The sequence below is a fragment of the Hemicordylus capensis genome, chromosome 2 (genome assembly GCF_027244095.1).
Source record: "Hemicordylus capensis ecotype Gifberg chromosome 2, rHemCap1.1.pri, whole genome shotgun sequence".
Classification (NCBI taxonomy): Eukaryota; Metazoa; Chordata; class Lepidosauria; order Squamata; family Cordylidae; genus Hemicordylus; species Hemicordylus capensis.
The window spans coordinates 403,431,875-403,455,981 of record NC_069658.1 but is presented as its reverse complement, the minus strand read 5'-3'; the positions used below and the strand labels follow the sequence as shown (position 1 = coordinate 403,455,981).

The 24,107-nt window shown below is 47.7% G+C and overlaps 1 protein-coding gene across 19 annotated transcripts in view; it reads left to right on the top strand.

Moving 5' to 3' along the window:
* Nucleotides 1–24,107, top strand: part of BAHCC1 (BAH domain and coiled-coil containing 1) — a 137,811-nt gene that overhangs the window by 95,616 nt on the left and 18,088 nt on the right. For 17 of the 19 annotated variants that reach the window (XM_053295476.1, XM_053295477.1, XM_053295481.1 and 14 more), the window contains 10 exons: nt 389–494; nt 901–1,109; nt 3,101–3,259; nt 3,441–3,655; nt 5,069–5,384; nt 6,079–6,774; nt 10,642–10,841; nt 13,867–14,003; nt 14,304–14,426; nt 23,389–23,503. In XM_053295476.1, the coding sequence (XP_053151451.1) occupies nt 389–494; nt 901–1,109; nt 3,101–3,259; nt 3,441–3,655; nt 5,069–5,384; nt 6,079–6,774; nt 10,642–10,841; nt 13,867–14,003; nt 14,304–14,426; nt 23,389–23,503 (2,276 nt within the window). The remainder of the gene's footprint in view (nt 1–388; nt 495–900; nt 1,110–3,100; nt 3,260–3,440; nt 3,656–5,068; nt 5,385–6,078; nt 6,775–10,641; nt 10,842–13,866; nt 14,004–14,303; nt 14,427–23,388; nt 23,504–24,107) is intronic. The other 2 variants (XM_053295493.1, XM_053295478.1) reach the window with 1 other exon arrangement.

The window sequence follows — 24,107 nt, the reverse complement described above, 5'->3', positions numbered from 1 at the left end:
TATATGTCTCTGGGAAGCCTCCAAGCAGGCGATGAAGTGTGTGCCTCCTCTCCTCCTATTGCTCTCCTGCAACTGGTATTCAGAGGCATCCTGTCTCTGAGCCTGGAGGTGGCCTACGGCCATCAAGACTAATAGCCATTGATAGATCTGTCCTCTATGAATTTGTCTAAGCCCCTTTCTCTTCTTTAGGTGCCAGCCCCCTAGATGCATGTAGTGAGAGATGTATATTAAAGTTTTGTTACTGTGATTGGTTTTCTAATGCCATCTCCTTGGCTCTCTGCTCCCACTCATCTCCCCAGGAAAGAAGGCCAGTGCTTGGGGAAGTTCTCCTGTATGTGGCTGTCAGAGGGTCTTCCTAACTTTGCCTCTCCCGTTTTCTTTCTCTCAGCTGGTGTGGCACGGCCTGTGCATGTCATCGACCTGGATGCGGAGGAGGAACGAAGCCGGCTGTGTGAGGAACGTCTGGGACTTGGAGGGAGAGACCTCCTACTCCAGTAAGGGCACACCCCAGCCACAGGGATGAGGGGTGTATAGAGGAAAATGGGTTGGTAATAGAAGATTATGGCTAGTTGGGGTAAGACTCTATAAGGCCCTGAGCAAGGCCCGCCTGTACCATGGAAGGGCAATTTTCATTCGCTACCTCAGTGCTGCACCTCTTCAAATGGCTTCAGGGAGTGGTAGAAGTTCCTCCTCCAGTGGTCTAGCATTGGCCCCAGCACGGCCTCTTCTTGTGAGATCCAGCTTTCATGATTGATTGCCATTTCCTGATTGTGAGGACTGAAGGCCACAAGATCATCCCCTTGTGATGGCCCATGTTGTGGTAATTTATTTTGTCAGCCACTGCAGGATCACTCTGTTCCATCTGACCTGTCTCTGTTCATCTGATCTTTGGTCTGACAGAGATAACAAGGACCTAGTGGAGTTTGCCCGCATCCACCCATCAAGCAGCTGCCCTGGAGACCTTACCCCACACCTGATGATTGCAGGGAGTTCCTCGCTGCAGGCTAGCCAGCTGGGAGGAGACCCAGCAGCTCACACGCATCCAGCCCATACACACTGGTTGCCCCGGACTCGCAGCCCTTCACTTTGGATGGGTGGACACTCATACGGTCAGTAGCATTTGTAATGGAAGTGCAACTGGAATTAAAGTGTGCTTTACAGCCTGTAACGAAAACTGAACCCTCGGCTGCGTCCAGGCCACAAGCAGCTGCTCTCTTTGCTCCTGTTTTGCTCTTGGTGTACGTCACACATGATCTACAGCTTTCTAGCCCTGATCCCCCCAGCAATTTTAGTTTCCTTCCATTCTTCTTTGCTGTCTCAATCCAACCTATGTATTTTTAGCCCTCACCTGTTGTTGCTCCATCAGTCTCACTTTGCAGCCTTTCTGCATCCTGCACATTCTTTAGATTGGGAATTATGAGAAATGCCAGGCTCACCTTAACCTCCAGCTTTAAGGGTTGTTAAGGCCGAAGCAACCCTGCTACCCCGAGTGACTGACACTCAGGGCCGCTTCACATACTACAACATTCCTGCATGGAAAGCCTTCCTTGTAAAAGATAATGTGAAAACAACATGTGGATCTTTTCAGTCACCACTTCCCAATGGGGCAAAAATTTCCACACATGCACATTATATCCTGAAATTTTGTAAAGTGAGAAGGGACCCTCAATCCCAGCATCACTGGATTCTTGGATGCCCTATGGTTTGGTCCTCGCAGGCATTGCAGACTGTTCTTCTGGGGCCACTACTGATTGCCAGGTACGGATAGATGGTCCCATTCAGTACCACTTCCTTGATCTCTACAGACAACTTTGCATGTGATGATTTTTCCTATGTGGGCATGGCCTCTGTGTAGTTAAAGGGCACACATGAAATGTATATATTTTTGTTTGATGAATGCACACTTTTCTGTTTTGCCACATGTACAAGTACATAAGAACAGCCCTACTGGATCAGGCCCAAGGCCCATCTAGTCCAGCATCCTGTTTCAAACAGTGGCCTACCAGATGCCTCTGGGAATCCCATAGGCAATTGCTGAGGGCATGCCCTCTCTCCTACTGCTACTCCCCTGTGACTGGTATTTAGGGGCATCTTGCCCCTAAGGCTGAAGGTGGCCTCAGGTAGCCACAGTTGGCTACCTGTCTGGCCTCAGGTAGCCACAAGTAATAGGTAGCCACAGTTGGGTGATAGTGAAGGAGCACCTTACAAGCCTATCTGGAGGTAAACAGAAAAGGCAATATGTCACCCTGTAATGCTTTCTCCATTTCTTGAAGAATATGGGACTGTTAGCCTATTTTCCTTAAGGAAAGTAAGTTTATGAGATCACCCAGCATTGTGTGTGTGTGTGTGTGTGTGTGTGTGTGTGTGTCTCATCAACTTTGCAATGCCTGAACCAAACTGAGTACAGTTGTGGTGAGTGACACATAGGGACTATGTAGTTTGTGATGATGTCATCCACCCCAATTCAAGATGACGGATGCATGAACATTTGAGGCGCAAGTGGGCTAACATGAACCACTTAACTGATTTGAACCAAATTTGTAACAGTTGTAGGGACACATAGGGACACCTCAATGGCGTAGTTTTGTGATGATGTCATCCACCCCAATTCAAGATGCCGGACACCTGAACGTTTAAGGCATAACTGAGCTAACTTATGAACCGCCTAACCGATTTGAACCAAATTTGCTACAACCATAGGGACACATAGGGACAGCTAAAGCATGTGGTTTGTGATGATGTCATCCACCCTGATTCAATATGGCAGATCCATGAACATTTGAGGCACAAGTGGGAACCAATTTGGATAAAATTTGGTACAGTTGTAGGGACACCTAAAAGGTGTAGTTTGTTGTGATGTAATCCACCCCAATTTGGTGGGTGCATTAATGTCTGAGGCGCAAGTGGGCTAACTTATGAACTGCCTAACTGATTTGGACCAAATTTAGTCCAGTTGCAGGGATAGTGAAAGGAAAATCGGTAGATTAGTTCTTACCAGAATTGTGTGTGTGTGTGTGTGTGTGTGTGTGTGTGTGTGTGTGTGTGTGTGTAGACTGGGCTTTCTTTCTACATCCAGTGTGTTTGCTCCCCACTGCTCCAGGCATCGGACACCCCGCTCTCCATCAGAACCTGCCACCTGGCTTCCCAGCCTCTATGCCCAGTGCCATGCAACCAGTTTTCCCTCTGTCACAGGAGCCGCCTGCTCAGCTAGTCATCCTGCCCTCTGAGCCTCCAGCCCATGGTGCCCCCCACACCCTGGGTAAGTAGCAGCCAGTAAGGGACTGACTGAAATTCCCTGTCTCTGTTGCATACTGACAAGGATGGGGCAGCAGTGTCTCCAATGAGGAGGTAAAGGTGGTGCTTTTTTCCCAAGGATGAGGGAAGCTCCCTCAGATCTGTTGATTTTGTTCACATCTCTGATTAACCTTCCTGTCTCTCAGCAGCTGAGGTGATGGACCAGGCATCTATTTGGCCACCCATGTATCCTAGCCGAGGGCCTGGCTCTCACCTGCAGCACACGGGGCAACTCCCTGTCTACTCCCGCTCCCAGTTCCTGCGTCAGCAAGAACTCTATGCTCTGCAGCAGCAACAGCAGCAGCAGCAACAGCGTGCAGCACAGGCACTCGAAGTGCAGCACAGGCACACACACAGCCAGGTAAGTGTGAGAGAGATGGCATCATCACCCTTCGAGCCCCTCACAATATCCACCAGGCTACCTTGTTGGGGGAACCAGAAAAATGGAAAATATCTTGCTGGGAAAGCCATCTTGTCTCTTTAGAGAGCATGGATAATCAGAGTGGATGAGATCAAATTATAATCTAATCTTGCCCCTTACTAGAGAGCCTTACAGCTGCCCAAACACAAATCAACCCACAGGGTGTTCGTGTGTTCTCTCTCTCTCTCTCTCTCTCACTCACTCTCTCTCTCTCTCTCTCTCTCTCACTCACTCTCACTCACTCACTCACTCACTCAGCAAGTGCATTGCAGAAAGGTGACTGCACAGCTCCAGATGACTCACCCAAGTAAGCCAAACCACATGCTGCAAGAGAAGGCAAAGCAAAAATACCCAACATCCCCAAGCTCTTCCATAGTTTCCCTAGCCAATCTGACCTGATGAGAAATGCTTTCCAGGCTCAAAGTATGATGTTTGGCCAGACTCCGAGAGAGGGCAAAAGCTTGCTACCGAGTCATCTCAAAGGAAGTTGTATTGGCTTCAGGTCTCTGGTAGTCAACATCCTGCCTCTAGTTGTTTTAGTATCCTGGAGAAATGAAGGTAGTGAAGGAAACTGATATCCTCTGTGGAAGGAGAACAGTCTTCCTGACTCCAAAGGGTCACAGTTGGGATTTTGTGTGTCTGTGTTGTGTTTCTGTGCAAGCTTAGAAGGAAGCACAGGTTACTATATTAGGTTGAAGTTCAGTTTCCCCAAAAGGCAGGTTCCTGTTCCTTACGGCTGCAAAGATGTGCTTGAAAAAGTGATGATTATGTCTAGCAAAGCCAGAGGGGTGGTGTCTGGATCATTGTGAGGCAATGGAGTCTGAGTTCTGCATAGCGAATTGGCCCTTCCTGTGACCAGCAGAACCTGAAAATATGACACAAAAGAAAACAGTATAATGTACAGAGGTTGCAGAATCCAGCTTTTCTTAGTGCAGATCTTGGGTTACCTGGTTTCGGAATTCTGTTTAAAAAAAGTTAAGGACAGCACTTGCAGCCCAGTTATATGAAAAGCAGGCAATCCTTTGTCTCTAGTGCATTCAACAGTTACTTGAACCCAGTGAGGTTTGTGTTTCCATGTGATTTTTAAAGGGATGCAACTAAAGTAAATGTCCACTGATTCTGTCTGAGCCCAGAATCAGGGATATGTGTGGGCGGGGGCCCTGATAAGGGAAGGATGTGGAAGAGAGAGAGAGACATTAACCATCAGCTCCTTCTGCAGGGCGTCACAGTACACAGAAATGCGAGACACACTTAAGTGACAGTCAGTATTTTCACTGGGCTTATTAACCTTTGGTGAGAGTGGTGTCTAGGCTTCAAGCACTCACTGACCATCCATCTTTTTCCCCTTTGAAGCGGAAGCCAGAAGAGCCTCTCCCTGAGCTGGAGATGCCAGGCCCTGAGAAGCCGTTGAAACCATCCCACAAAGCTGTTGCCTTAAATGTTCCTCCGAAGGGCCTGTCGCCAGCAGTCGCCTGCTCAGCCAAGCTCTCTCCCTGCTGCCACCCGCCCAAATGCCCTGCCCCCTGCACTTTACCTGTCTGCCCTGCTGTGGTGCCACGCTCGCCAGCTGTAAGTCCAGTGCCCTCGCAGAGCTCCACTGGTCCGGAGGCTGAGAACAAGCAGCCTGAGGGGCGGCCAGCCCAGGACTATCCCAAATCGCTAGAACCAGGTAGAGACCCATGGCAGGCCAGGAATGAGGGGAGGGGTGATGGTTAAGGCAAAGTGTCTTTGTGCAAGAACTCAATCTGTGGGTCTTATGTTGGCAATCCACTATTAATATAGGACCTGACATAGACTTCATCTTCCTAGTAACTGTTGTAATATGCGCCCTGTGGTAAGCAAGGGTCTAAAAATATCTACAAAGTTTTGATGCCACCAGGGAGTGCTTAGCCTAGCTGTATAGCACAGAATATGGTTTATGAAAACAACAGTTCAGGTTTCTAGTCCTCATGGCAGTAGAGAAAAAATGTGCGTGGGAAGTGTCTTCTAAAGAGCTTCTAGAGTATCTATATGGCTTGTGCTGTTCAGGATAACATGAGCATCTCTTGATCCCTTTCGACTTCCTCCACTCTTAGCCATTTTACCCTAGTACTCCGTATCATTCTCAAACAACAAATTGTTTGCAAGAACAAATTGGCAAGAGAGCACATCTATTTGAATTTGCCTAACTTTATTATGAACACAGGTTTTTGAGACATTCCCATATTGTCTGTAGGGAAGACTGAAGGTTCAGGAGGTCACCCTGCCTCTGAGCTTTAATACATATTCTGTATGGTTTGGAGAGTCCAAGACTATCCTGATAGGTTGTGTGGTCTGGGGACTTCTTCTGCGACTGCTTATTCTGCTGTTCCTTCTCTCTCTAGACCTCCCTCCTGGTTATTCCTACCCTGTGGCTGGTCTGGGCTATGCATCACCTTTACCTCTGGACCCAGCTGATCCTGACACTATGCAAACTGTTTCCACGGCAGCGGAGCCTGAACAGTCACGCACCTTCCCACCAGAGCAGGAGCCACGCTGCGAGACAGAAGCCAGTCCTCCCAGTGGGGCTGGGAACACTGAAGTGGGACTTCCCCATCCTCACCCTCCCCATCTCCTCGTGCATCCCCAAAGGCCAAGCTCCACAGAGCTGGCCAAGGAATCTCCCCCGTGCTGCCCTCTACTGGTTGGGGACAGCCCAGGTGACTTGAACTCTCCCCCCCAAGAACGCCAGGAAGAGCCCAGGCCAGATGCTGCCATCCCAGGGCCTTCCCCAGAGGTGATGGCTGTGGAGGATAGTCCAGTGGCAGCACTGGAAGAGGACTGCCAGGAGGAGGACAGTGACACTGCCTCGCTAGATGTCCCATCAACACATCCTGATGCGCAGGTGGCACCGTGTGGCCTGGATGCTCTCATTGCTGCCAGCATCAACCTGGGTGAACTCCCAGCCTTGGAGCCGTCATCTCCTGCTGCTCTCCTTCCCTTGCCCTCTCCGTGCAGCTCAGGGATTCCTGGCATTGCCCTGCTCAGTGAGCTGGCTGAACTGGAACTCCGGCGGCAGCCCTGTGACATGGCCACCCAAGGTAAGAAAGCTAAGGACTACTGTCACGGTCTTGTCCCTTCCCATGCACTGAGGCAGTAAATAGCAAAGGCAGAGAAGTTGAGAGAACCATGTGACTCGGAATGTCTCTTAAGTGCTGTGTCATACATCTTGTTGCTGAGTGTTTGCTAAGGCCTGTTTACTTCTTTAGTCACGGAGGGCAGTCTGTCGAGGGCTGCCCCTCTCATCTGAATTAGGCAGGGCCAAATTTCCAGTGTTAACAGAGGAATGCAGAATGCCCTCTTTCCTGTATCCAGTCCTGCCTCCTGGCAGGCCAGCAAAACGTTGATCACAGCTCCTGCCTGTATCACAGGGGCTGAGGTACAAAGAAGTGGTGATCAAGTAGAGACTGAAAGTTGGCCCCAATGGGAAGATGGTCGTGGGAGTGGAGCCAGAAGTCCTGCAATCGTTTTTCCACATCTCTTAGGAAAGTGTGTCAAATGTGTAGCTTTGGGGGTAGGAGGCACAATGGATGTATTTGCTGACTGTCTCTTCCAGGAGGCTTTCATGGTTCCATTGAGCAGCTGGGACTCAAAGGCTGGTGTAACACTTCCTTGCCCCTGCCAAGGTCACTGCTCAAAACAGCCCTGCCCACAATCACAGCCTCCAAAGAGCTCCACAAGGCAACTGAAGGTCACAGGTCACCAGCAAGCCCACCCAGCTGGCCCCTGCTTCCTCACCTGATAGACAGCTGGTTGGAGGTATTCTGCTCTGTCATCAGCTGCTCCTCTGTCAGCTGATAAAAACCACACCTGAGATTGCCTGCTGTCCAGATTGATCTGTTGGAAGTCCCCACCCTCACCTCCAAAACACACACCTGGAAAATCCAGATATGCCCTTGACTGGAATGGCATAGGAGGAGAAAAGAACTGCTGGGATCTCTTAAGTCAGGAGCCTCTCCCCCCACCCCCACCCCTTGCTTTCCCTTCAACTTCAGATGCTCTTTTCCTAACAACCCTGTAGGCCTGACCACTCTGACAGTAAGATCCTGTCTGGGCTCACAGAGCAAGGTCTGCACTCCCACAGATCATCAGTAGGAGAAGCAGCCTGTTTGTTTCTGAAGTCCATTGCTTGCAGGCCTTACTCTTATGATGCCATGTACTTGTGGATGTAATGTGCCACAGAGTCAGGTGGGGAAAGGTGGAATGCAATTACCCAAGCCATACTGTAGCTATGGGCATGTGGAAGTTGAAAATGATCTCTTGGAGAATGACATCCGAGTTGCTAGGTTTCCCACCTGGGTCTTTCATTACTCTAGGTCAGCAGTCTCAAACTACAGACTTCCAGACTACAACTCCCATCCCCCATCACAATGGCCAGTAACCAGGGCCGCAGTTTGAGACCCCCTACTCTAGATGGACTATGTTATGGTGTTTGGACCCTTTCCTATACTGTGTAAGCTGTACATTCTCCAAGAACCTGGTGTTAGCCATGGAAAATTCTGCCTTTCAGAATTGTCACTAGTAAGGAGAGAGAGCTACCCATAAGGCTGCTTATTCCTAGCCCTGGAGATCCAGTGAAAATCCCTTTTCCTTTAGCGAGACCTAGAGTCTGGATCATTGCAAGTGAAATTGGGGGTCATACTATGCTTTAGGGGGCTTGCCCACTCACTGCTGTTGGGCAGGAGCAGCATAAACCTTAATCTTGGCTCTAGGAAGAGATCAACCCTTCTGTCTCTGGAAGACAAGAACCTTTGAGACAGCTCTTCTGTTCTGTATGCGGAAAGCAATGAGGTGTGTGTTCAGCTGTGGAGGGGGAATCTGTGATCTGAAATGGGACAGAAAAGAGATTCAGAACGGGCCTGTTGTTAGAGTGTCTTGTAGCCCTGCAGGCTTGGGAAATATTTGTTGTATTCAGGTGTGTTACCCAGGGAGGGTTAACAAATGTGAACACCCTCCATTCAGAAAAGGTGGCTAGGCTTCCAATATGATTATGAAGTATCCTGTTTCAGAATCTCTTCGCCCTGAAGAAGAAAATATTTCACACGGCTTGCATGTCCTAAGGTCACATGAATGATTCAGTAAAATAAAATGATAACGACCCTCCTTTTTAGCCCCTACGCCTTCCCATTGCCTCTTTGAGCCTCCCATCTCCTGCCAGCCCTGTGGAGGGGGCTACACCAACCCACACGTGCAGATGGTTATCACCCCCTGTGGCTAAGCCAAGTCTGTGCTTTTCATCTGTACACAAACGGTTACTGCTCACACACTGGAACCGTTTGTTGCCCACAGTGGAAAGGAAACCACATACAAGGACTCCCCTGCATGCCTTCTCACACATGTGTGCAGACACACTCACAGACTGACATCCTTGTACACAGACATACTCTCACAGATCCACTATACACTCAGGAGAGATGCACACAGAAAATGTTACATGTGCTTGTGTCTTCCCCTTTCTCCATCTACATATGATCTCCAGAAACTCTTTGATCCACTCATAGCTAGGCAACAGCATTGCCCTTAACTCCCCACACTCAGGGTATGGCTTTTCCCTAAATCCCCCCACTTTGATACTTTCTTATGAGGCCCTTCTTTTCCTTAAGATCAGCCCATGCTGACTCCTGGTTGCTGTCTTAAGTGGCCTTTGCCCCACTGCTGAGGTATGTGACATCCCAATAACTTCCTCTCAGCTCAGATCGATGTGCGGTATGTGCCTGAGATAAATATGGCCATGTGCCTGAGGTCTCAAGCAGTGATCCATGGAGATCAGGATGGGTAGAAGCAAAGTGGAACAAGTTCCTGCTTGCAAACAATCTAGCTCTATGGCTTGCTCTTCTAATGAGGAGAGGGTCCAGGCCAACCACTTCTCCCACACTTTCCAACTACGGATGTACACAAAACCTGCCAGGCCGGTTCGGTTCAAATCCAGGCCAGATTCGACTTGGCCCGGCTCGGTTTTGGCACCAGTAGAAACAAACCAGCTCGGAGCTGTATTGGTAAAGAGGAATCTAGTGAGGATTCCCCTTTACCGATAAAGGGGCAGGATGGGGGCTTCCCTAAACCAGGAGGGGGTGGTAGGGAAGTAATCTATTACTTACAGTGCAAGCCATGGTGGCTGCAGGGGCGGCAGGGCGGCAGTGGCTCCCATCCCCACCGGAGTCCCCCAGAGTAGCCTTCGGGTCTCTGTGCACATGCGGGGACCAGAGGTCACTAAAATGGTCCCCGCATGTATGCAGAGGCCTGAACCGGGCCGCCAGCTGTCCAGGCTACTCTGAGAGAGACCAGCGGGGGGGGGGGGACCTCTGCAGCCATGGCTTGCATTGTAAGTAATAAATTACTTCCCTCCCACCTCTTCTAGGTTTAGGGAAGCCCCCCTGCCCTGCCCCTTTACTGTTAAAGTGGCATCCTCACCGGATTCCCCTTTACCAGTAGAGCTCTGAGCTGGCTCGTTAGAACTCACCGGCCGAGGTCAGTCCAGTTCAACCCTGAATCTGTTGAACTAGGCCAGTTTGATGTTGAGCCCAGCTTGAACTGAACTGGCTCACACACCCCTATCTCCAACCATTCTCAGTGGCTAGGGAGGCCTGATGTGGCTGGGAAAGGAGCAGATACTAGGTGGACTTTTCTTAGAAGCCTGTCTATAGGACACAGCCACTAGTACAAAGAGGCCCAAGCCACAAACCTACTCTTCCCCACCCGCAGAGGTTACTCTTGAGTCAAAGAGGTTATACAATTCAAAACACACAGCACTGTGAGTGTGGCTAGCTCTCTTTTGTGCTCGAGTGTACCCACCAAGAATTAAGTGTACTGAAGTGGCCTGTGAGAAAGGCTTTATGGTTGTGTTAGGATGTGTATCATTGCCCTGTGGGCAAATCCTCTCTGAATACTAACCTTTCTGCTTTTTGCAGTGCTGGACGAAGACCTGGCAGCATTCAATCTGCAAAATCTGGCCACCCTTGCTGCAGCCTGGGCCCTTGTTGAGGCTACTGGCCTAGAGAGTAGCCCACCTGACCTCCGCAACTTGGCAGATGCTGCACCATGTATGGACCTGCGCCCTCGCGTGCGGGTCTCCCGCCGCACATACATCTGGACTCCCAAAACCAAACCTGTAAGTGCCTTGTATCCATGGCACTTCGCCTATCAGCAGTAACAATTTATTTAGCTATATATTAGAAGCGGGAAACTGGCCAGAAAAGTGGTGAGACCATGAGCTGACAAGGGAGTACAAGCATTGCTTAAGGAAGATAGGAGCTTGCAAAGAAGCTTTGTGTCCGTCTTCACTGGAGAAAATATAGGACAGGTACCCTGTGCCTGCACAGACTGGGAAGGAATTTGAAGAATTGAGTCAAGTAGAAGAGATGAGATGGCATTTTAGGACTTATCGACAAATTTAAAATTAACAAATCACCAGGTCCAGATGACACTGACCTAAGAGTTCTTTAAGAACTCTCTAAGAACAGATGTGAAATTACTGATCTTTCAGCAGATTCAGCAAAATATGTAACTTTCCCCTTAAATCAGCCTCCGTATCAGAGGATTAGAAAATAGCCAACATAACACTGGCCGACATGCTGCTCAGGGTTCTGAGGTCAGTTCTGCACCATCCACACTGCTGTGGGTGTCTCAGACGATGTTGGTGCACAAGAGTGCTTTTGTGCTAATATGTAAAAATGGTGCAGTCATACTAGCGTGGCTCTATGGCCATTGGAAATAATGGCCATAGTGTTGTACAACTGCAGTTCCACAATTTTACATAAGAGTACAAGAATTGTCTCATGCAACAACACAGTCTTGTTTTATATACCTATAGCAACACAGGTGGCACAGATCTGCCCACAATATGCCATGTGGCATGTCCGCCACTGATTTTTTTTTTAAGGATCAAGGAGGGAAGTTACAAGCCATTTAGCTTAACCTCTGTTCTAGGTAAATTGGTCGAAAGCATGATTAAAGATAACATTATCAAGGATATAGAAGAATAAGAAGCCTTGCTGAAGCAGCAGCAAGCATGGCTTCTGCAAAGGGAAGTCCTGCCTCACTAACCTTTTGCAGTTCTTTGAGAGTGTGAACAAGCATGAGGATAGGGGGATCCAGTTTTGGTCCATGATACATACAGTGTTTGGTCTTTCAAAATAAGTTTAACAAAGTCTCTTACCCAAAGGCCTGTGAATAAACTTTGCAGTGATTGAATAGGATGATGGGTCCCCTTATGAATTTGGAAACTGGTTAAAGTACATGACACAGAGAGTAGGAAAAAGCTGTTCTCACAATGAAGGGAAGTCAGGTCAGCCAAGGATCTGTATTGGGACTACTTCTTTTTTAATGGTTCATAAATGATCTGAAGCAAGGAATGAGCAGTGAGGAGGCCACATTTGCAGGTAACACCAAATTATTTAGGATGGTAAAAACCTAAGCAGATTGTGAAGAGCTCCAAAAGGAGTTCTCCAATAGGCAACAGAATTTATTTATTTATTACATTTATATCCCACTCTTCCTCCATGGAGCTCAGAGCAGTGTACATGGTTATGTTTCTCCTCACAACAACCCTGTGAGGTAGGTTAGGCTGAGAGAGAAGTGACTGGCTCAACTTTGACTCAGGTCTCCCCAGTCTTAGGCCAGCACTCTAACTCTTACACCACACTGGCTCTCTGGCAAATGAGGCTCAGTGAAAGTAAGTGTAAAGTGATGCAAAACACTATTAACTCCACATGTACACTGATAGGACCTGAACTGGTGACTAACTAGCAAAAAGATGTTGAGGTTGTGGTAGATAGCTCAGTGAACACAATGTGACAGCTGTGGAAAAAAGGTGAATTCTATGCTAGGGGTTATTAAGAAAGAGGCTGAAAATACTGTAATATACTGTAATGCCCTTCTACCAATCTGTGGTGCAGTGTGTGGCCATACTTAGAATAGTGTGTAAAGTTCTGGTTTCCTCATCCCAAAAAGATATAGTGCAGCTGGGGAAATTGCAGAAGAGAGAAAACAAAAACAAAAACAAACAAAAAAATTAGGGGGCCAGACAGAGGAAAAGGTCAATCATTTCCCCACCTTCTGTATGAGGGAAGGCTAAAGCTTGGGGCTTTTTAATTTTAAAAAGGCAACTCAGCAGAGGGACATGATAGAGGTTTGTAAAATCATGCTTGGTGTGGGGAAAGTGGATAGAAAAACATTTTTCTTTCTCTAAGAATACTAGACATTGAGTCATCCATCCAGTGAAACTGAGTGGCAGAACAGACAAAACAAAGCATTTCTTCACACAGTGCATAATTAATTTATAGAATTCACTGTCACAAGGTTTGATTGTGATCACTAGCTTAGATACATTTGTAGAGAACAAGTCTGTCAATGGCTTCTTGTCATCATGGAACCTCCAGATTCAGAGGCAGTATATAACTGAAGAGCAGGTGGTGAGGGGTGCTACTGCAGGAGAGGGCTATCTAATGTCTTTGTGACCTGTGTGTAGCCTTCCCTGAGACATCTAGTTGGCCACTATGGGACACAGGATACTGGATATGATGGACCCTTGGTCTGGTTCAGCAGAGTTTTCCCTGTATCGTTAAATGAGCTGGTGAGCCAGAGTTGCTAGAGAGGAGCCTTCCACCATCCAGGCCTTCAGGTCTATCTCTTGTGCCAGTCATACCTGAACCACGAGCTCTGCTCCTTTAAGCTTCTATCTGATGGGATCCCTCCCTGCTGCAGGAGTGAGTAACTGAGACCTTACCCTTCTCAGAATCCAGTGACAATAGGTTGTTGATTGCTTTCCCCTCATTTTGGGGCCATAGCTTTTCAGGACGAAAGTGAGTTGAGGCAATGGAACTTGACTTTTATGGGGCAGACCCTGGCTTGTTGGCACCTGGTGGACAGCTTTCTAGCATGTAAGTTGAGCCAGTTTGCCTTCAGTACCACTTGCTCAGATCAAAAGTGCCCCTTGTTCTTAGATCTGCTGCAGAAAGGAAAGGAGAGGCCATGCCAAAGCCAGGAATGAAAGAATGGGCAAAGCAGGGAATGGTGGCTTGTATCCAGAGAAAGTTAGTCCTGACTAAGAAGAAATCCCATTGAAGTTAGTCCTGACTAACTTGTCTCATTGAGCTTTCAACCTTGACTGAGAAGCCTCCTCCCTTTCCACATAGGTTTGCCCTCTGAAAGCCGCCATTGAGAACTTGGACACCCAGGAGGTAGAGATGCGTATGCGGCTAGCAGACTTGCAACGCCGCTACAAGGAGAAGCAGCGGGAGTTGGCCAAGCTGCAAAGGCGGCATGACCACGAGTGAGTATCTCCACCCCTCCGCCTTTCTGAGCAGGCTCCCAGTAAGAGGGGCCTGTAAGACCCGTGGCACTGAGAGCAAGAGAAGGGCAAGGGTGTGACAGGTCTTTGTGTAGGTCTGTCTACGTCGTCTGCAGGCCAAACAAGCAAGCCGCTCACTTGCACCCACCATTCAAAGGCCTTTTCCGTTTTGTGAGAGAAACTTGCACCTACACCCAAGGAAAGCCTGCACAGACCTCGCCATCTGGGAGCTGGGAAGTTCTCGCCCTTTTGCTCTGTGCTCACTGTGGTTGTTGCCTGTAGGCGAGACGAGAGCTCCCGGAGTCCAGCTCGACGGGGACCAGGGCGACCCAGAAAACGCAAGCACTCCAGCACACTCGGCTCTCTGAGACAGGGCTCAATCAGCAAGAGTGACAGGAAGGTCAAGTGAGTGATCGGCTGTGACTTGTAGAGTGGGAAAGGGCGTCCTAGCACCGTGTGTGCAACATGGCATATCCTTCCAGAAGTGTGAGGGAGCGTATGCATATGTCTTTGTGCCCATAACTGCATGTGTATTACAGGGAGTCCAAGCGGTGCTTAGGCAGAACTATAGATGTGACACCAGCACACCCATGTGTTCAGATGTAGCCCCTCCCCTGAGTTGTTTTTCTTCCACCTGAGTTTATTTCCCGTCTGAGAGCCAGCAGAGAGACAAGTTGGGTGGGAGGGGTTGCAGAGGAAGTGGAGGAAGGACTCAGCACACCTTTCCTTCCCACGGCATTTTCCGCTTGTAAATGCCCCACTACCCGCTTTCCGAGTGCTGGGTAGCAATCTGTGTTTGGAGACATGGGCTTGCTGCTTTCATGGGTAGTTCATGCCTTTAAAAAGCATGCTCATGGTTCCTAGAGTGGGTGTTGTGAATGAAACAAAATATGTGTGTGCAAACGATAGAGAAAGAGAGAAACTTTTTATCTGTGATTGCATTAACGTGTCACTGAGGGTGTATGATTGCATCTTGGGGGAATGTGTGTGTGTGTCAGCATAACAGCATTTCAGACATGAGGGTTTTTCTTTTTGTTTAGTCCTGGAAGCAGTATGATTTTCCACAGCAAAAAGAATATAGCAAGTGGGCCATACATACTTGTTCTCTCTTGTGCTATTGTGTCTTTCCATCCTGCAATAGCCAGTTGCCAAGGATGAGAGAGAGAGCGAGAGAAGCACCCTATCTGCCCCTCCCAATCCTTGTGTTTTTCCAGTATAATTATTATACAGCAGAGTGAGTAAGTGAATGTGTGTGTGCTTATGTGAGTAGTGGTTGGTGTTCATTGAGTATTTTGAGGTCAAAATATCTTCCTGTTGTTCATGGTTGTTACCTCCACCCCAGCAGTGTTTGCCTTTTAGCCCTCAGTGCAATGACTCCTTTGCATGTAGTAGTGGACATCAGGATCAGGGAGATTAAGCGGGCTGGAGAGATGCCTGTTTCTCTGGGTTACCCCACCTCATTCTGCTTTGCTTCCTGCACTGCTCTGGGGGAAGAATTGCCCCTCTTTGAAGAGGAAGGCAGTGTTGCATAAAAGCTTCTTTATCTGTGCTGTATAAAGTCATTGGTCACGCTGCAGTGGTGTTCATTGCTGCTGGCGCTTTATGATTATCCATTAGCCGCCCGGCACAGTCATTCCCGCACTCACGGGCCCTGTATAATTGTCCTTCTCTGCTACAAATTGCCTCTCCCGGCAGGCCCATTTGCATAAATCCTCTGAGCTAGTCCAAACATGATTGGAGCACGCGTGTGTGCGCTGCATCAATCCTGATGATTTGGTAATAATAGTTAAATCTGTACTAAATGGTTCCTTCAATTAAGACAGAAGAAAAAAAATTAATCTCTAGGTTTTATGTCACAAAACATTAGCAAATGTAGTGAAGGTTACAGGGGGAAAAAAAGCAGTTAGTGTTGGCTTTGGGTTGCAACATGGCTCCGCCATATGGCTCATGGAAACCTTCCAGGGCTCACTGGAAAACTTGCTTGCCTTCTCCTGTTCCTCTCTACACATACCCTCCACCAGCCCTTTAGGTGAGTTTATCCTAGAGGAAAGCAGAATTTCTGTTCTCTCCTCAACCCTGGCAGAGTAGTGTGGGTTAATGCAAAACCAAATTCAAGCAGGAACCTCTTCTTGACTGACTTGGAAGAGAGCGCATGTTTTGGCACCATTAAACTACCCTGTGACATCAGAAGAACGGTGGGAGGGAATTTAGATGGGAGCTGCAAATAGAACCCCAAATGCCAGACTTCCCCCCCCACATTGCATTTGAAGACTACATTTAGATGCTCCCAGAAATTGCTTCACCAGTATGTGCTCACTAGCAAATATTCACTGCTACGTCTTTTCCTTTTGAATTATGGGTTTATTTTATTTTAGTTTAGTTTATGTATTTATTTAACATATTTGTCTGCCGCCCCAAATGCAAGTCTCCATCCTTCGGGTTTCGTGACTTCCAAGATGGCATTCAAGGATCGTTCTGTTACTTCAGTGGCATTCAAGGATCTTTCTTGTTTAGAAAGGAGCACTACTGGGACACAGCACCCTTCCACTTAGAGAGATAAATTAATATATATGATGATGACAGTTGTCAACTACAGTGGTACACCTAGGCTATTTATAGGTGTTGGTATTTCCAAGACTTGAAAGGTGTATGATAAGAGCTATTATTGCCCATGACATAGACATTGTTATGGTTTTGCTGGTTATTGCAGCAATATAAAACCCTGCAAAATATGTGTAACATAGAGGCCTGTCTCCCAAAAGCCTGCCATCTGTACAAATACAAATATGATGAATATTTATATACCGCTTTTCCACAAAAGTTCCCAAAGCGGTTTACATAGATATAAATAAACAAACAAAAATGGTTAGTGTCTAGAGCAGACATCAGGGTCAACATCGTTGGGTAACTGCTGAGGGCCTAGGTCCCTCAGAAGGGCCAACTGCCAATCCCTGAGAGGAGTGCTTTGTCCATAGCCTTTGTGCCATGGTGGAGGAGGGAGGGAGTCTCCCAACCAAGAGAGTTGTTCCATCTTCTCTCACACCCCATCCACCAAAGTCAGTTCCACCACAAACCTGAGTGGGCCCATAGACGGCATTTTGCTGAGGGCCCCCTGAAACCTAGAGCTGACCCTGAGAGTGCCAGCCCATCCCACCAGTGATATCACTGCTAATGACACTGCCTGCGTGACCTAGTAACCTGTAAGGGGTTTTGAGTGTGTATTTGGGGCATTACTTCTTCTCCCCCAACTTCTAATCCATGTACTTATGACAGTATTAAGGCATTCATGAGCGGCAAGTTAAATCGTAGCGGTGAGAATGGCAAGCTGCTCTCTTCATTGGATGGGCTCCGAGCTGGTGGTGTCTGATGCTTGTCTATGAAGTCACAAAATGGGCTCCGTATGCGTGCTGCTGTGCCCACACCACCCTCAACACAGCAAAGGCCAACCACATGTGCTGCCATGTGCCTCCACCAGCTTTTGCTCAGGCAGACATACTGTGCTTGTGTCACTGGCATGCAAATCTGCATTCAGGGGAAAGCCAGGCATGTTTGCTTCCCACAGATCAAGCTGTCAGGACCAGGCTCCAGGCTGTACAGTCTTCCAGAGGCAGATTGGCTTCCACGTCTCCGAAACCTGAATAAGCACCTGAATGGTGGCGTGTGCTGCTCCCTGCTTTGTTCACTGGCATGCTCACATATGCGCCTGCCTTGTAAACCTGCCCCAACAAACAACCGTGGCATAGGATTCCCTTCTTATGTGCCAGGCCAAGGCTCCCAGCCATCGTGGCATCCCTTCGCTGTGTATTAGGCAGAGGCTTTTGGCCTCACTGAAGCAACACATGCTCCTATGGCAGCTGCAGGCCCAGCCCCTTGGCCTTCTTCCTATCGGGAACATTCCTGTTCCTTGAGCTTCCCACGCTGAGCAGAGATTCCTGCCAAGCCTGCCTGCCTCCCTCCAGCCACTCCCCGGAACTGAGCTGTGGCCTTGAGCCATGGTAATTCCCCGCTTGAGTAGGTTGAGGTGCAAAGGTTGGGGCTCGGCCTTATCTGGAGGCTGGAGCTGCTCGCGGTTCCTGAGTCAGCCTGTTCCTTCTTCCTTCCATCTATGGCCCTTTGCCTGCCTCAGGGTGCTCTGCTCCCTTCCTCTCCCTCCACATAGCCAGGGAATTCCCTCCTTCCTCTCCTGCCGCAGCCGCCAGCATGGATTTGGCACCAGCGCCAGGGTCGGCACTGGGTCAGAAGGTTGAGGTACAGGGGCAGGGCTCCAGAGAGGAGTGTGAACAGAAGCCGTCTTGGGAAGAAGGGGTTTGTGCGGCCTCAAACCCTGGGCTGGATTCCCAGGGTGGAGCAAACAGAGACAGCTTCTTTGGAGCCTGGGTGCTGGAGTGGAGCAATTAGAACTAATGAGCACTGGAGATCAGAGTGGGCAGCCAGCCAAAAGTGGGGGATGGGACTGAGCCTTCTGGGAGCTAATTCGTTTCATATTTACTATGCTAGGAGTACAAGCTATAAGAGCATTGCCAGAGCGGAGCCAGTGTATCAAAAGGTAACCCACCCTAGATAAGGCTGGACCCAGTTGTTGTTTTTGTCAGGGTGTGTGTGTGTGTGTGTGTGTGTGTGTGTGTGTGTGTGTGTGTAACCTGTTTACTGTTTTTGATTAGGGCTGCTTGAGACATAGTACAATGCTGCCTTTGCCGCTTCTTTCCTTTCCCTTCCCTGCATTGCTCCCTTAATGTGCCAGAAGGGATCAATTCTCCTCCCATCCTCTCTACTATGCCAATCTAAGCTGGCTGCATACTGGCCCTAAGGGGACAGGAAGAGTTTGGAGGGGAGCAGTCCATGCAGGCTGGCAGAGGAAACAGTGGAACTCTCCTCCTCCTCCTCCAGATTTTACTGGGCAATGCATGGCCTTTCCCATGGAAGGGCAGGGGTGGGAGCCTATGGGCCCATGGGGGAGGAGCTATAGCCTGTTCTATGACCCTGCACAACTACAGGGAGATGGTGGGGTGGGGGAAGCCTGACATGCAGACTAGATTACTTGGTGGAAGTTCTATTGGAATTACGTAGTCTTTTAGAATAACTCCCGATTAGTACTACTGAGTAACTCAGTTTGGATGTCAGCCATAGAATTTAGTTTCAGGCACATAATTCTGCAGCCCAAGATCATCCTTTTTTTATTTTAAAAACAATTTTTTACCCCTAATAGTTGTGAAGAAAGGCTTGATAGTGAATGGAGAATCTCTGGACAAAGCTAAGTGGGATTCTCAGGGAAAAGACAGAGGCCTTGTCGCTTATGGGTAAGGCACCTGCTTTTGCATGCGGGGAGTCCCAGGTCCAGTCCCTGCCATCTCCAAGCCAGGCTGGGAAAGACTCCTGCGGGAACTCTGGAGAGCACTGCCAGTCAGTGTAGTAGTAGACCATCCTGAGCTAGATGGACCAATGCTCTGACTCAGTTTAAGTTTATGTTGTTATGAACAGGGTTTTGTGTACGCTGCAGTTCCACAGGAGTGCAGGATATGATGTTAGGCATACAATCCAGGTTTCTGAGAATATCAGCTTTTCTGTTCTTTTTTTTAAAGAGCAAGTGGCTAGTCCTTATGGCTATGAAAATATGCTTGGAAGTGCATGGCCAATGCCTGCTGAAGTCTCAGAAGCCAGAAGAATTGCTGAATTATTGTTTTGCTGAATAGGATTCCCAGTAGTCAGAGATGGAGTTTTAGTGTCCCATCTATCTTCTGCCCCCTCCCCATGACTACTAGAAATAGTAGACATTCCAGAATAAATTATGCAAAAAATGAAAAAATCATACAAATGTGCTCAATTTCCCCAGATTATACAGGTCACCAAATGTGGGTTGCCTGGGCACAATTTTTTTAAATTTTTCTTCGTACAGAATACTATACCAAGACACACCATAATTATTGCCTGTAGTACTAAGCTTACAATGGTACTGAAGAGAGCAGAATGGACACCAGCATGAAATCCCATGACTTGGGTAGAATCCCTGAAAAGTTCACTTTTCTTCTTTTGTCTTTTGCCAAATTTTATCTCCATATTGGTTATAGAGAGAGAGCCGAAAACTATGCTGGCAGTTTCTGCTAGAGCCACATCATCCTTTACCAAGGTCCTACATGGAAGGCACCTTGTGTAGGAATTAATGTGATAATCATACATTTGGATTTGCCACTGCATGTATACTTAGTATATATGTACTGGGAAGCTGTGGCCAATCCAAGCTTCTTGTTACATGCACATGCAGCTTGCATGAACATCACACATCAGCTGTTATGATTTCTATGAGAGTTCTACTGCATCCTTTAGAAAAGGGCTAAGACAGGACTTCCTTTGATCAAAAGAGTAATACAACTTAACTCAGTATCATTCTCAGGCATTCTTTATGGTCCCCAGTCCTTGTTCTTCTTCATTTAAAAACCTTTCCTGCTTCCCATATTTTTCTATGATTCCCTACAATTCTTTCCCAGCAATTACCTCTCTCTACCTTAGGAAAACAAAACATTCAGTAGTAGAGAAGAAACTTGAAATGGCATAATCCATAGCATAATTTGAGTTTCAACACTTTGGACTTGGTGATAATTTAATCCAGCATTCCAGACCATGTTATCACTGCACATGAGACTTTGTTATCACTGCACATCAGAAGTGTGTCTTGCTTATGATGTCCCTCCTAGCTTCTTCAAGACCAATGGAATACCCACCCACAATTTTTGATTAATCAAATCCTATACCCTCAGAGCATACCACAAAGTTGGTGCTGACACTGCTTGAACAACTCATGTTGCCACCCAGTTGCCATCCTTCTGGAATTGAAGGAGTTAATATGTCTGGGCAAGCATTATACTGTAGTTCTTCTGGCAATCTCCCTGCACATAAACCCTTCTGACAAGCTCAACTGAAAGAGGCAATTGTCCCAAAGCCCCCACCATAGCTGGTGAATTAATGAGCTGCAGCAGAAGTGGCAGCCGCTCCGGAATGTGCTGGAAGGCATGAAAAGTCCAGGAATGTCTCCTCCCTTTCCTAGAGCAGCCGCAGGACACGTGGGAGGGACACAGTATGCCACCTCCCCCCCGCCCCCCCCCCAAATCCACAAGAGTGCACATCCAAATCTATGGTGTCAGCTCAGCCTCTTCCATACAAGACGCTGCAGCTGCTTCACCATGTCATGTTTGGCTAAACCCCGAAGGCCCTCCTTCCCCTATGGGACTCCCCATATGTGCCTTGATGTCCTTAAGGGTCTATAGAAGAGGCCTTGCTTCAAATTCAAAGTGTTGAGATTTGTCCAGGTCTAGAACAGGGACTTTTCAGTCACAATCTCTAGCAATTAATTAACACATTTCTTCTATCTCACCTTTCAGTTCAAGACTCTTGAGGCAACTAATATTTAAAAGTGCTGCCTCAGACCAAGTCCCTTTGCCCCTTAGGAAGGGGTGTAAAGCTTTTCTCTTTCATAAGTATTTGAAAACTTAAAGAACATTGATTCAGTATCAAAAACATTGAATATCTGGTTTCTGTACTTTGCTTATGTCTTAAAGGTTGTATTCTGGTTTTACAAAATACTTTCCACGAAAATGGGAGTGTAAGCTAAGAAGAGTGGAATCTTGATCAAGCAGATCATAAGTGTGTGTCTGTGTGAATCTCTCACACACAGGCATGCACTGGGGACATTTTGGTATATAAGATCTCTCCCCACCCACTCTTCATTTCCCTGCTTGTCATAGTCACCAGCATTTTTCTAGTAATAATAACTAGCCCGCAAGTGTGTCAGGAGAAATTTGGTCTCTCCTATTTTACACAGCTACTACAATTCAGTCTTGGTCCAAGCTGCTTCCTGAGGAAGTAGTGGAGTTCAATAGAACCCAGATGTCTTGGCACCTAGTTCCTGCTATGCCCTCCCTAGTCTGGAGAGATGGGAGGGGAAGCTCTCCGATTCTGCTGTCTGAAGGCAGAGAGAATGTTCAGAGCTACTTAAGAATCGTAGTGAATATCCAGCACTTAAGAGCTGCTTAGGAATCATAGTGAATATCCAGAATCTTAGTGAATATCCAAGACCAGGAGAGAGACCAATCACTTACAAGCAACATTCCACCACCCCCTTCCATCTATATATTGCAACCTCTGGTGCAGAGAACTGGGTAGTTGTAATGAGGCCTGTTCACACTCTTTATCCAAAACCAAACTCCTCGGCATGGGTGTGCTGGGGGGGAAGAGGGTGTAGTGCCCCCCACCTGGATTGAGCCAGTTCGCATTGAATTCAATAGGTCATATTCCCAGGGAGGGGGAGTATAGGATTGCTGGCTTTGCCCCCCACCAAAAAATATGCCTGCAGATGCCATTGCTCCCTGATCTGGCATCAAGGCAATACAAATATACAAATATTGTGCTCAGAGTAAATTGTTCATGCAAATGGGTTTACATTATACATTTAAAATGGATGTGTTCTGACCAGAGGTATTTGGACCTTTATTATAGGGGAATAAGGGAGAGCTTTGGAGAAGTGGGAAGTCATTGGAGAATTTGAATATAGAAGAAAGCAAGTTGGGCTCAGAAGGCCTGCAGGGCAAAAATTCCCACCCCTGAAAAACCAACCTTCTGGCCAGCATCTTTTCAAATACATTTCTATAGCCATGATGTCTAGGCACAGTTTTGTGAATGACACTTTGTGCTAAATGATGCTGCATAGAATTGCAGAAAATAGTGAGAACTGATTCTACATTCTGTGTGTGTATGCACAAATACATGTGCACACATATTCTAGTCTATGCTGAATATTTGAGCCTATTCACACAAGCATGCAAAAACAGGCTAAAAGAGCCCAGCCCAGTTTTGCACGCTTATGCGAACCGCCAGGATCACAGGTGATCCCGGTGGCCATACAATGGCAAACCCGCCTAAGTAGCCTCCTGCTTAAATGAGGTTAAGGGAGCAAGTGCTCCCTTGACCTCATTTTCTTGATCATGTGTCTGCTATGGCTGCTAACAGCCGTGGCAGGCACTCTCGAGAGGTGGATCCAGTAATATACCACGCACTCGCGCAGTGCATTATTGGGGCTCAGGGCGCAGGGCACTACACTGTGGTGCTTCCCTGCACCCGCCTAGGGAAGAGTAAGTGATCATCTGCAGGGAGGGTCGGGCAAACCCGCTCTCCCTGCAGACCTCGAGGAAGCTCTTCTCACCGATTGTGAGAAGAGCTTCCTTACGTAAGAATTTCTGGGTTTCAGAGGAAACCCTGTTCTGAGTCCAGCCCTATATCTCATTAGTCTGTGGCCTCCACTCCCTTAGAGAAGAAGCAGTGAACTGCATACTTTGCCACTGGGCTTTCTCCAAAGTAAGCACCTATTTCCCATTCACAGATCAGTAAAGGCCAGTTTATCTCTGCTGTGTGCAGAACTGCGGGCTGAGGGGGAGCCCAAGAAGAAGAAAAGGAAAATATCAGAGACAACTTACAGTGCTATCAAGAACTCCCAGGTGAGTCAAACACAGAGTTTGTCCAGCCCTGTCACTCTCTTTTCCCTCTTCCCTCCTTTGCCATTGAAGAGGAGGTAGCCACCAGCGGTGTGGACAAGCTGGACCTGAGAGCCAATATGAGAGTGGCATTCAGTGCATCAGCCATGGTGCTTCAGGCTCCAAGGACAAAGCCAACAGGATCAGTGAGAGCAGTTTCAGCAAATAGGAGATGGGGATTCACATCTGCTGCCTCCCAGAATAAACCGCCGCCCCCCACTGCAGTAACTCACAGAATAAGTTATGTAAAATGAGCAAATACATGCACATTTGTATAATTTGAATGCTTTTACAGATCACTGCATTTGGGTTCCCTTGGTTCAGAATATTAATGATTTTTGTTTAAAGACAGAGGTTCATATACTGCACAATACCCTGTCTGCCTAGCAGTTGCTCAAGAGCACTCTTGTACAAGATGCTCACATTGCACTAATATAGTTGCATGGTAGAGGGGCCATTGGAAATAATGACCCGCTATTGTGTTTGCGCAATCCTAATGTTTTGCACAACCACACAAACACTTCATTGCTAGACGAAGCATTGTACAGTATGTGAACCACTGGATGTG